This window comes from Crocodylus siamensis, chromosome 7 (genome assembly GCF_052110815.1).
Source record: "Crocodylus siamensis isolate JL-2025a chromosome 7, ASM5211081v1, whole genome shotgun sequence".
NCBI classification, from domain to species: Eukaryota; Metazoa; Chordata; order Crocodylia; family Crocodylidae; genus Crocodylus; species Crocodylus siamensis.
In genome coordinates, this window is record NC_143401.1 from 19,733,717 (window position 1) to 19,747,118 (window position 13,402).

Consider the following 13,402-nt stretch of genomic DNA (forward strand, 5'->3'; position numbering starts at 1 on the left):
CCAAATAGGAACCAAGACAGGGCAGCCTGCAGTCCTTCCTTACAGCTTATCCTTGGGTTGGCTGTCAGGGAGCTAGCTGTTCTCTCTTCCTCCTTTTGGAGAGCAGAGCAGTGTAGGATCATGGGGTTCTCTCTCCCTGGCCACCCATTCAATTTTTGATAACATGACAAAGAAGTTGCTGCTTAAAACAGAAATTTTGTCATGGATCTGCCTTCTTTGTGGTAGAACCACCATTTTTTCCTGGGAGAAATTTCTTTAATCCGTGGCATGTTCTGATTTGTTGCAGGATACTTACATATATCCCACAAGAAATACAATGTCTGGATGGGGGCTCTAGTGATCACCGCACTAGCAATATTGTCAACATTTTTCTTTCTCTGCACCCCAAACAGCCATCTCTTACCAGCCTTGCACTTTCTTCTATGTCATCTTCCTCCTCTTCCTCTTTCTCAGAATCAAAGAGATCACAGCCATCATCTTCGTCCTCGTCACTCAGCGGTGCAGTTCTCTGAGAGGCAACAACAAGCCCCTGCATTTCAGTACAGCTAGAAGTATGATAAATGCCACCAAGTCCAACCAAATTTGCTCAAGAGACAGTCAAATAGTTTTAAGTGTGGGAACCAGGGAGAAATTGTTATACTTTCCAAATGATACAGCACATCCTCTGTATCATCTGTAATGCTAGCAAACCATCTGTTATATTGCAACCCAGACCTTATCTCACTGAGCAGCTAGAACAGCTATTGCAGTAGACTGGAATGGGATCAAAGAAAGACTCATTAAGGCAGCATTAACACTATGCATACCCTTCCCCTGCTTCTGCCCCTCAGCTCCCCTCAACATCTCGTTCTGGTATCTCTAACCATATATTCTACAACCCTGAAGATCTGCACTAGAGGTGCAATGCCCTGCAGATCACCTTTTGAGGATCCACACAGCAACATCATGTATGAGGGACCATGCAGTCCAGAGGTGCTAAACATACAAAAATACATGAATTGCATCTTCATAGGAAGAACAATTAAAAGTCTAGATTAAGTCCTAGATTAAGTTCTCATCTCTTCCTTGTACCTCTACTATACCAAGTGCCACTACTGCTGTTCAAGAAGTGCTTGCTCATACCATTTTCTGGTCATCCTCACTAGGGTTTCCAAACTCTTCATCCAATTCCTAGAAAGCAAGAGACATTTGATAGATATGTATGAAGCCATGCCAGATCCCCAAAGTAAAAGACTTTGAAGTTCTATCAGCACCCTCCCTCACTGCATCTACTCAGCTGCTTTCCCATCACTGAACACTCTGGCCTAGCAAATAAATGTATCAGACACTACTAGGTTAAGGTTGTTTTTTTTCTTAAATCAAGCACTCAACATGTTCAAATACGTGCTTCAGGTTGATTAAACAGGGAAGATCATTCTATTCCCAAGCATGCCAAAAAAAAAAAATAAAATCCTGTCAAAGAGAGTGCACACTTCCATTTTATTGGTTAGAATGTAACTGTCATATCAGCTGGACATGTTATAGATCCAATCTGTCAAATGCAAGGAGTGCAAAAATTGCACCTAAGAAGCCACAAGTTATGTTTCACCGTAATCAAAGCCAAGAGAAAGTTTAGGGGTAGTTCAGGAATGGCATTTTCTGTCACCATACTCTACCACTGGATTATTTCATACACTTGCAGAGAACAGTCAGCACACAGGAACTCTCTAATAAATTTTAGAGAAAAGTGATCGGGTGAGTGTTTCTGCACTTCCTTTCACAGCAATTGATGAAGGGAGTTTCAACTCAAAAAAGCTTGTGCCATTATCTACTTTGGTTAGCCTACAAGGTGCAAATCTACCCTGCCTTCTACTTGACTTTAGATTAACACAGCTAACTACATCTCTCCACCACAAAGCCATACTCAGTACCTCCAGCAAAATTAGAACCAATACCACTCTAGAGCTCAAATAATGAGACTTCAGGAAAAAAAATTGTTTAAGAACACTAAAAGGAAATATTTGTCCCACAATTAAAAATAGCAGATGTTAAGATACCCCTGACCTTTCAGAAAAACATTCTTACATGATCAAGCTGCCCAAATATTTGTGAAGAAAATTGAGTTTTTACCTCTTCATCTTTCTCTTCACTCTCAATTACACTCCCACGATCACTATCCACTGATGCTTCTGTTTAAAGGGAACAAGCAGAAAAGGATGCTCAGTTCAGACATTAATCATAAACTTGCGACTAACCCCATCCTTAGTCTGTGGCTGTCTACTCTACAGACTTAAATAGGCTTTATTAATAAAATTAAAATATAGGTTAAAGAGATTGCTTGTAGTAGCATAGGTCTCAGCTAATCCCTCCATTTCATGTTTACAAGCATCAGGTCCTGTAAGCACTCGCTGTCCCTACTATATATATGATATTCAAGCCTTCACAGATACCTAATGTGGTATATCCTTCCTTCATTAGGTGCAGTGACCAACATCACTGTACAATGTAATACAAAGCAGTAAGCCAAGACACCTCAGTAAAGCTATCCCCAGCACACACCTTCACTAGAGAGATCCCCAAGACCAACATCATCTTGTTCCATGAAGAGCTGGGAGCCAATTAAGTACGGTAAAGGCCTATCAATATAGAGGTCCTGAAGAAAGAAAAAAAGAGGGGTTATTTTTTGCCCTTAGACTGCTGCTAAAACCATATTTTATACATCCTATTTTTAAAAAACCAAACAAAAATACAAACAACTTTAAGTTTCATATTAAAGACACAAAACTAAGAAAGCCCATCATCATACAGAACCTTAATATAACACTTTTTTCATCAATTCAAATTTTAATTCACCTATTTAAATTGCTTTGGGACCATGCAAACTGAAGCATCATGCTGATTTGACAGTCTCTAGACTTAAAGTTTACTACTAATGAAGATGAGTATGCACCATATTTATTTGCATATACCATACCACAGCATGTAAAACAGGCACCTTGTTTTTAGGAGAAAAGATGAAGGAAAAAAATCTATTCCTTGCAGAAACTGAGAAGCAGCAGCTAGAGAGCTGAGCTTACTGCCAGCCCTGGCATTGAATGCCACCCATTAATCAACTCAGAATGCCAGGTCCAGGGCCACAGGCTGGGTCTGACATGGAGCACAGAGTTTAATCCCATGCCAGCTCCAAGACCGTGTGCTGTCTCCAACCCCAGGCATGGGTCTGATCCTGAGTACTGGCCCCAGACACAGAGTGACTTTAGGTATGCAGGGCCTTGTTATCCAGTTAAGGAGCAGGGGAGCAGTAGTAACATTAATTGATGCAACTCTGGAAGCCATAGCAATTAACACTACCAGAGTTCCCCTGCCGCCAAATTTCTGAACCCATGAGGATCCAGTTTTCTCGCATATGATGTGCACCTTAAGTTTCACCAGCTTGTTTGGTGAAAAGGTGTGGGTTACATATGACAAAATATGGTACACGTCTTATGCCAAACTCCTGAGTCTAAAAATGATAGTTAGCAGTTATACTCACTAGGCCAATGGAGATATTTTAATTAAATGTAGAAGACATGCTTAATTTCTTTGCTCTTCCTCTGTGGTGCTAAGAAAAAATTTAATTAAAGTCCCTATCCTACCCCAAAATCCAATATGCCCCTTCTCAAGCCTACTATGAAATATTACTTTTACATTAGTGGGCATTATAAAGCCCTAAAAATGTATAGCTGTCAAATTAGAGTTTGCTTTTTGTATATAATAAAATTTCCCATCCTCTCCATTGCCTCTGAGCCAACCAGAAAGCTAAGCGAGCATGCAACAAGCAACCACTCAACAAGGAGTGTTTCTGCTTAACCTGCCACAAGTAGACCGAGCTAGGTTGTAACTACAGGTTTCCCTCAATTTATGCTGGTTCTTTATATGCGAATTTGCTCTTATGCAATGAGCATATTTAGACCCAAAATTCATTATATGCGAGGTAAATTCGCTCTTACGTGATTGGCATAGATGCGCCCCCCCCCAAGCAGATAAGTCTGTGGGGGGAAGGGAAGGGGCCATGGCCCCACTCACCCCACTTCTGGGGCCAGCTGCCTGCAACCACTGGGCTGCACCATGCTCCGCCTGTCCTCCCATGCCCAGGCTCCCCCCAGCTCCTGGGCTGTGCCATGCTGTGGTGCAGGCAGCTGGTGTTGTCTGCTCCTGGGGCTGCTCCAGCATGGGCTGGGGTAAGTGCTGCTCTGTTCCCTCAGTTTTGCTGCCTTGTGCAGCCCCAGGAACGGCACCCTTCCCCCACCTCTTCCCTAGTCCCAGCCTCATTCCCTCTCTCATCACCATGGGAACCTATCCCTATTTGTTACATTGTAAAGTGGGTTTGCTTTATGCAATTTCAATTTATGCACCGCTCTCTGGGAACACATATACAGTTTAAAAATGAGGGAAACCTGTAGTTTCAATCTGATGCCAACCATTCAACGTAATGATTTCCCTGTCATCACTCCCCACCTGAATAGTTGCAAGTGAAAAAAGCACTCAAGTCCAATATTTGTGGAGGTAGGGAGGAAGGTTGCTTTACCTTTGGTTCAAGAATTAGTTCTACCCTTTCATTAGTTTCTTCCTCTTCCGAGTCTGAATTTCCTGCTTTGATATCCAGTTGCTCAAAAGCACTGTCCAGGACCTGCAACCCATAGTTCACCGCTTCCTGGATCTTTGGGATCAGATCTGCTTCTTTTTGTTCCCGAGTTTTCTCCTTGAGAAGTCAGAGAGAAACATTTTCCTGTTTAGTTTTGGTTAGTGTTGTTCTGGTTGTAAAATGTAACTACCAAAGTTCAGGTCAATAATATAATGCAATGCTTAACAGGGCTACCTTACTACATGCCAGAGAAAATATTCCAAGTAAGCTTCAAGATTTCACATAGTTAAAATGTGTCCTTTTTTACCTCAAATTTAATTAAGAACTCCCAAAATGAACTGTTTTCTGCATCTGTACAATCCACTGGCTAAAGACTTCCTAACATTGCACCATTAGCAGAACTTTGGCTACAATGTCAGGTCTACCATAAAGCCGCAAGTTAGAAAGTGGATTTAACTCTTGCTACAAACACACATTACACTTTAAGACCTAAACAAAATCAGCTATCAGACAAGGAAAGCTAGCGTAGTAAAGGGACCACAGGCAGACAATATAGCAGTGATCTTCAACAGTGCTCCTGCATTTTTCTGTTGCACTGTTAAGTGACTGACTTTCAAGAGCAAGATGAATAGGATTTGGCCTACAAGTTGCAAAAATCACAGGGAAAGTTTGTCTGCTTCTGTTTTCTGAACCTCCAAGCACACTGACAGCACACAGAGTTAAATCAATTTACCTGTTCCGCTTTGTCTCCAGCTTCAGTTTTGGGAATGGGTTCTTCTACTTCTTCATCATACACTCTCTGTGGATTTAAGCAAATTAATTCAAATAAAATGCAAGGCATTGATGGAGGTGCTAAACACCAAGCTTCTCCAGAAGGCAAAAGGAATATCTAAGTGGGTCAATTAATTCCCCATTAAAAACAGACCAACATGTAACACCTACATCAAAAAAATCCCATGATGCTATTTTCAAGCTGGCCTCAATGCATTTAATTAGGACAGTTACTTTCAGCTCCTAGTTTTGCATTGTTAGAAGGTTCGCTGGCTTCCTTTCTGCAAGGATCTCACCAGAATGTTATGACCATCAGATAAGTCTCTCAGAGCTCTTAGACTAAAAGGGATCTGCTGGGTCAGAGTCCAGACCTCAGTCATCCCTGGAAACCACATCATATTAGCCTTTCCATAAGCTGATTCAGCTTGGTTTTAAGACTAGCCTGGGGTTGTCTCACCCCCCACTACTCCTATTTGGAGACTGCTCTCGAATCTTAATCCTCTTATGGATAAAGACTTGATTTCTAGCCTAAACTTATTCAGAGCCAGTTTATGCACTATATTCTTGTGCCACCACCATACAGTACTTTATCCTAAATAGCTTTCCTCCTTTTCTGGTGTTTACTCTCCAAATACCACTATAATATCATCTCTCAGCCTTTCTCCGAGATAGCTCTTTTCTGCACGTCTTCCTGCTAAAATTAGTCTCTCTTGAATAGGTGTGCAGAACTGTACACAAGATTCTCATCATTCCACAGATTAGTCAAGGCTTAGGAAAAACAATTAAAATCATCCCTCTGAATACAAGTATTTCAATTTTTGACCAACCAACTTGAGACAACTTGGTCCAGACCTTCAGAGATTTTAAAACAGTCACACTACCACCAACTTTTTTCAATGTTATTATACAGCAGTGTTATGCTAGGCACAATATTACTTGGTCAAATAGATATTACAAGTAGCTAAAAATAAAGGCACCATTTCTCCATTGGGCTGTGCTTTGCAAAGTATTGTTACTTTTTTAAAGCAAAGCACAAATCTGAGTACAATGCTGAGGAAAGCACAATATGTGATGAACTACCGAGCGCTTTAGCGTGCCTAAAGAAATTTAAACCATACATCATTATGACACTGCTTCCTTAGTAAGCATATAACGCTAACACTTCAAACCAATCTTTGCTGAAATACTGATGTTCACAATTTGTAAGCACTAAATATTTGCAACCGATACCGTTTTTTAACAAGCAACAGTGGCAACTGCAATTATATTCCAACCACAACCTCTGATGAAGCCAGCTACTAGCATAATAAAAAAAGATGCTTCAACTTGCATAATATGCATCCTAAAGTTATATGTGCAACTTCAGTATAAGACATGTTGAGATGCAACCACTATATCTGCCCTACTTCCAAAAGCAGTGCAGATATATTGCATGAATTCCACTCACCATCTTTCCACAGCCTGTTCTGAGGTAGGTGGCTAGGGCTGATTTATGTCTCGTAAGAAACCTAGTAGAGGTTAAATCAGGAATCTTTGGTTGTACTCCTGATTCTACCATATACTACTACAACTAAGAAGTCAGACATGAGCATTCTGGGTGGAAATGTAGTTTAAGCTTTTAGAACATCCTGCTGCTTGCACCAACACCAACGCCAGTTATAATGCATGTCAACAGACTCCTTTCTATGGGTGACTTTCACCAACACCCCAGAGTGCTTTTCAAATTAAACTATGAAGAATCTCCTTCACAGAAGGAAACCTTATTATACAAACTCGTATAACCAAATTGAACAAGATGTTCTAGACCAGGGGTCAGCAACATTTTGCTACACTGAACCAGAGCTTACAATCCAGCCCCTTGCTGCCTAGGCTGCAAATTTCCACTCCCCAAGGAGTATAAGCTGCCTGTGCTTACCCTTCCTGAAGATGCAGAGGGGCTGGGTAAGTTCAGACACAAAGCAGTAGGAAGGGCTGTAAAGGAGGGTGCTGCAGCAGGGATAGGCAGCTCCATACAGGTGCATAACACCAGATCCTTCATGACCCCCCAAGCCAACTCAGACCTTCCTGGGCTGGATTCAACCTCTTGTGCGTGCCAGATCAAGCCCGTGGGCAGTAGTAGTCAACCCCTACCTCCAGGCACAGAGATATGGATATTGGCTATACCATATCAGTCCTCCTCAACTCAAGGGGAGGGGTGGGGGGGAGGGAGGTCACAGACAGATGCCAAGTATGCTGCACCTAAACAGCTGAGATTTTAAAACTAGAAAAAGTCTTACAGTTACTAGAAGAAGGCCAAAAGGGACCTCAAGGGTCACCCAGTCCAACCCCCTAGACAAATTTAGCATTTACTCATTCCTAAACCATCCCATACAGATGCCTATGCAGTCTCTTTTTGAAAACCTCCAAAAGAGGCTCCACAATTTCTAATACTGGCTCATCCTATTACCCTTCTGCTCTTACAGTTAAAAAGTTTTTTCCTGAGAATTGATCTAAATGTGCTTTGCTACTTTTGAATCTACTGTTTCACAAGGCAAAGAAGAATTTTTCCTCCATCTTCTTTACAGCAGCCTTTCCAAAACTGATAGTTTTTAGCTTGTCCACTCCTAGATCTCCTTTTCTCCAAAGGAACCACACCTAGTTCCTTCAACTCTGCCTCAGATGACTTTTATTTCAAACCCTTTATCATCCTAGTCACTTGCCTCTGGATCCTGTAGAATGCAGCTAATACCAACAAGGGAAAGGAGACATCTCAAGGAGAAGGAGAAGACATTTTATGCCTAAATATCTCCAAATTATACCGAGAGAGGGACAAGCAGCCTGAGAGTAAAGAAAGTGATCAAATTATCTTGACCCAGGGGAAAAATGCTCTCTATATTAATGTAAAAGTTTGTCACTTTTCCACACCACAACAGATCTGGTATCAACTTATTTGAAGTACAAGCCTGATGTTAGAATCTGGTGCACTCACGTTCTCAATGAACTGTGTGTTGGACAACATAAGAAAATCATTGAAGACATTATGTAGACGACAGTCCGTGGCTTTTGTTTCATGAATCAACCCATCCACTTGCTTTTTAATTTCATGTGTCCTGGAGATGGTCTGCTGGGAAAATTCTTGTAGAAAACGCAGGAGCTATTTAGAACACGGGAGGAAACGTTGTTTAATTTCTGATACCTTAAACCACAAGAGACCTCAGACACCTTGGAGATGGCAACTCAGTCAAGTGAGAAGGCAGTGTCAAAATAAACAATTTTACATTACACAACTCCTAACATGGGTGCCTAATGCTCAATATTTGGATTTTCCTGTAACAGGTTCTCCCCAGTATTTTTGTGGTCAATTTTGTATTTCTCTCAGGATCAGTTTACCCGTCAATGACCCACCTACAAAGATTAAAGCAAAAGATGACTCCAATGATATGAAGCAGGACTGAACACAAGTGGCAGCAGACACTTTTCCACGTACTGCCATGCCACCACCTACCAGACATGCGCTATGAGGACTAAACTGGGGGAGGGGGGTGGGAGCAGGGCACAGCTAGGGATATCTGCTGTCCCTGGTGCTATTGCTACTGTAAGCGTGAAATACGTTGTCCGCACACCAGTGCCCGACCCGTCACCGCTCCTGCTCGCACTGGACAGGGCCGGCGAAGGGAGGAGCTCGCCGATGCTGCCACTGGAGTGGGTGGTTGTGGGGGCCGGGGAGCCCTCCACCGGCTCTTGGTCTCTGCACGTGCCCAGACTCCCCGCGGAAGTCTCGTGCTCCCAAGGCCTCAGCGGGGCCCCTTCCCACCCCGCGGCCCCGGCCGCACGCTCACCCCCGCGTCCGAGGCCAGCGACCAGGCCTGGCTGCCCCTGCGGATCTCGTCCAGCGACCAGGGCCGCTCCCACACCGGCGCCGCCCCGTTCATCTGCGGGCGCGGGGTCGGGGGGCGCGGGGGAAACCAAGGCGAAGCCTGGGCCCCGACCCACCACCCGCCGGCGGTCAGCTGATCCTGTCACGTGACCGGCACTGTCACGTGACCGCAGCCTGGCACTGGGAGGGGAGATGTCTGCTCCGCGCTGGGTGGGGCCGCGCTTGCGTAGTGCTGGAGCCCGAGGGCGGCGGCGGGGGCGGTTTGTGCCCTGACTGCGGCTGGGTCGGCCCCCCTCACACCCGGCGGCGGGAGAGCGCCTGGGGCAGGGCTGCCTCTGGAGGTCGCTGAAGCAGCCAGTTATTAATATCCACAGAAGTCAGCGGAGTCCTGACGTACGGGGGCTCTGCTCGAAGGCCCAAGTCCCTGCCCGCCTCCTTCCAACTCTAGTCCCGGGGCCAGTGCAGAAGCGGGCGGGGAGGCGAGAGGAGCAGCAAAGGAAGCGGGAAGCTGGGCCGGACCCACCTAGAGACCGACCAGATCAGCAAAGGAGGCAGGCTAGGATTGGATGGCACTGATTTAAGGATTAGGCCTTTAAAAATGTACCTGGTAGCAAAGCACCAGCTCAAACCAAGCGTTGCCCTCTTTGCAGCCTGAGCACAAGAAACGGAGCTCAAGGAACAGCCCCTCCGGACGTCTGTGAATTGTATGGCACCCGGTTTTGAAATTTAATGTTCCTCTCCACGGAAATCTTTAGTAAAAGGCAAAAAACTTCTGTGATCTGAAGAGAAACCAGAGCGTATTGCTTACCTGCATGCAGAGAGGTGGGGGGAGTCTTCAGGCAGAGGCAAGCCTGGGCCCGCACAGATCTACTGACCTGCTTTTCTCCTCGAACCTCCCAGCACCTTTCAGAGCACCTGGCAGCACCACTGGGTGCCCTAGCACCCTGATTGAGCAACATGCCCCTAAAGGATCCTGAAGACACAGATAAAGGGACTTCCTTCTAGAGTACTTTCTGGAGGGTCTCCTGGGGGATCAAAGGGGCATGAGCCAGGAGCCCCAAGGTTAGGCCCTCGCTACTAACTCCCTAGCAAGAATGACTCCCAGTATCTATCTCAGCCAATGATGCACCTGTACCTGGGATACCTGCAGATGCACTGTGCTTACTGGACTGCAGCCCATGGTTTAAAGGGGAAGGGGGGTGATCAGTATGCTACCTCTGACTGGTAGGAACAGGTGCCATTCAGTAGGCAGAACATAGATTCATAGATTCATAGATGCTAGGGTCGGAAGGGACCTCAATAGATCATCGAGTCCGACCCCCTGCATAAGCAGGAAAGAGTGCTGGGCCTACATTACCCCAGCTAGATACACATCCAACCTTCTCTTGAATACCCCCAGGGTAGGGGAGAGCACCACCTCCCTTGGGAGCCCGTTCCAGAGCTTGGCCACTCGAACTGTGAAGAAGTTCCTCCTAATATCTAATCTAAATCTGCTCTCCTCCAGCTTGTGGCCATTATTTCTTGTAACCCCCGGGGGCGCCTTGGTGAATAAATACTCACCAATTCCCTTCTGTGCCCCCCTGACGAACTTATAGGCAGCCACCAGGTCGCCTCTCAACCTTCTCTTGCGGAGGCTGAAAAGGTCCAGTTTCTCTAATCTCTCCTCATAGGGCTTGGCCTGCAGGCCCTTAACCATACGAGTGGCCCTTCTCTGGACCCTCTCCAGGTTATCCGCATCTTTCTTGAAGTGCGGCGCCCAGAATTGCACGCAGTACTCCAGCTGCGGTCTGACCAGCGCCCGATAGAGGGGAAGTATCACCTCCTTGGACTTATTTGTCATGCATCTGCTGATGCACGATAAAGTGCCATTGGCTTTTCTGATGGTTTCATCACACTGCTGACTCATGTTCATCTTGGAGTCTACTAGGACTCCAAGATCCCTTTCCACTTCCGTGCCACCCAGCAGGTCATTTCCTAGGCTGTAGGTGTGCTGGACATTTTTCCTCCCTAGGTGCAGCACTTTGCATTTCTCCTTGTTGAACTGCATTCTGTTGTTTTCTGCCCACTTGTCTAACCTGTCCAGGTCTGCTTGCAGCTGTTCCCTGCCCTCCGGCGTGTCCACTTCGCCCCATAGCTTAGTGTCATCTGCAAACTTGGACAGAGTACATTTCACCCCCTCGTCCAAGTCGCTGATGAAGACATTAAAGAGTATCGGTCCAAGCACCGAGCCCTGCGGGACCCCACTGCCCACACTCTTCCAGGTCGAAACCGACCCATCCACCACAACTCTCTGGGTGCGACCCTCCAGCCAATTCTCCACCCACCGGACTGTGCAGTCATCCAAGTCACAGCCCCTTAACTTGTTCACCAGTATGGGGTGGGATACCGTGTCAAAGGCCTTCCTGAAGTCCAAGTATACGACATCCACCCCTCCTCCTGCGTCGAGGCGTTTTGTGACCTGGTCATAAAAAGAGACTAGATTGGTCAGGCACGATCTACCTGCCACGAACCCATGCTGGTTTCCCCTCAGCATAATTTGTCCTGCCGGGCTCTCACAAATGTGAGCCTTGATGATTTTCTCAAAGATTTTGCCAAGGATGGAGGTGAGACTGACTGGCCTATAGTTACCCGGGTCCTCCTTCCTCCCCTTCTTGAAAATGGGAACCACATTGGCCCTTTTCCAGTCCTCCGGGACTTGACCCGTGCGCCACGAGCGTTCAAATATTCCCGCCAGTGGCTCTGCAATGATGTCGGCCAGTGCCTTCAGTACCCTCGGATGGAGCTCATCCGGGCCTGCCGACTTAAAGGCATCCAGTTCCTCCAAGTGACCCTGCACCACCTCAGGGTCCACTGCACCACCTCAGGGTCCACTGCACCACCTCAGGGTCTCTTTTTGCCTTTTCTATAACCTGCCTGGGGGCTGTCAGCCAGTGAAGCAGCACTTGAGAACCTGCTGTTCCATGCAGAACTGAAACCTGGGAGGAGGGCTGTGCTGGGGAAAAGGAAGCATGCATGAGGAGGGAGAAGAAATGTGGCATTTGCTAGAATTTCCTTATCTAGCCTCCAGTTTGATTGTCCTGGGTGTCAAACAGCAGCTAGCTGTCTGGCCCCTGGCACAGGTTCACTTACTGGCACAATGGGATCTGTTCCCCAGTCCTAACAATCACACTTCCTGCTGTGCCCAGGATCATAATCTACACTGCACTGGCATTAAAAGGCAGGTGCTTCATGAACCTATGTGGTCTTGGGGCTGGGATCAACAATCAGTTTACCGTTAGTCCCTGTCCCAGGACCGCATAGGAACAAGTTCAACACTCTGGTGCAGTCCCAGAGCTGAGACTGACAATAAGATGGTTGTCAGGCCCAGTACCATGACTGTACAAGTGCCAAACTTGGCTTGGTGCAGTCCTGGAGCTGAAACTGACAGCACCAGGGCTAATATCAGAGCACTACCATACAGCTGGTATCAGGCTCCATGGTAAGGACCCTGCCACATGTTCAGTTTAAAGTGCAATGGAGACCAACCACAACATTATTATGCATATTTTGTTAAATGAATTCATGGCTTATTTTCCATTTTATTACACTGAATGTGTGATAATGTGTGATGGGCTACTATTTACATTCAATAAACTGGTTAATCGTGTCTTAAGTGTAACATCCGCAAGTGGCTCCAATGCAGTTTGGGATTAGGATTGCCATCCCTTTCTTCCTTGTTTCTGGGGTCTTCATGCTCTCCACTGGTTCTCCCCTTGAGGTCCTACAAATTGTCCCAACCAGGTTTTGTAGAATCATAGAAAATTAGAGTTAAAAGATACCTCAGGAGGCCATCTAGTCCAACCTCATGCTCAAGCAGGACCATCCCCAACTAGATCATCTCAGCCAAGGCTTTGTCTAGCTGCATCTTAACACAACCTCCAAGGACGGAGATTCCTCAGCCTCTCTGGGTAATCTGTTCCAGTGTTTTATTACCCTCCTAGTGAGAGAGTTTTTCCTGACATCTAACCATGCGGAGGACTCCATGCCCATGATAGTGTAGAACTCTTTAAAGAAGCAGCATGTTAAGAAGGAAGTCTATTCCACAGGATGACCTGTTCATACACTTGCCAGAGATCTTTTGCTTTGGCCTGACAGTTTCTTGTTCCACTCACAACCCTTTGCTATTTTCCTTC

General features: G+C 45.8%; 1 protein-coding gene and 1 pseudogene across 4 annotated transcripts in view; both read right to left on the minus strand.

Moving 5' to 3' along the window:
* The window catches only part of LOC149859563 (WASH complex subunit 2A-like), a 51,099-nt gene extending 41,716 nt beyond the window's left edge, over nt 1-9,383 (minus strand). For all 4 annotated transcript variants that reach the window (XM_090057031.1, XM_090057030.1, XM_090057028.1 and 1 more), the window contains exons 1-8: nt 9,193-9,383; nt 8,343-8,507; nt 5,337-5,402; nt 4,547-4,720; nt 2,539-2,632; nt 2,110-2,168; nt 1,123-1,170; nt 404-508 (exon numbers count right to left, since the gene is read on the minus strand). In XM_090057031.1, coding sequence (XP_089913157.1) covers nt 404-508; nt 1,123-1,170; nt 2,110-2,168; nt 2,539-2,632; nt 4,547-4,720; nt 5,337-5,402; nt 8,343-8,507; nt 9,193-9,285 — 804 coding nt within the window. In that variant the 5' untranslated portion in view covers nt 9,286-9,383. The remainder of the gene's footprint in view (nt 1-403; nt 509-1,122; nt 1,171-2,109; nt 2,169-2,538; nt 2,633-4,546; nt 4,721-5,336; nt 5,403-8,342; nt 8,508-9,192) is intronic.
* A 572-nt stretch (nt 9,384-9,955) lies between these two features.
* On the minus strand, nt 9,956-10,023 carry LOC149859564 (U5 spliceosomal RNA; annotated as a pseudogene).
* Between the last annotated feature and the right edge of the window lie 3,379 nt (nt 10,024-13,402).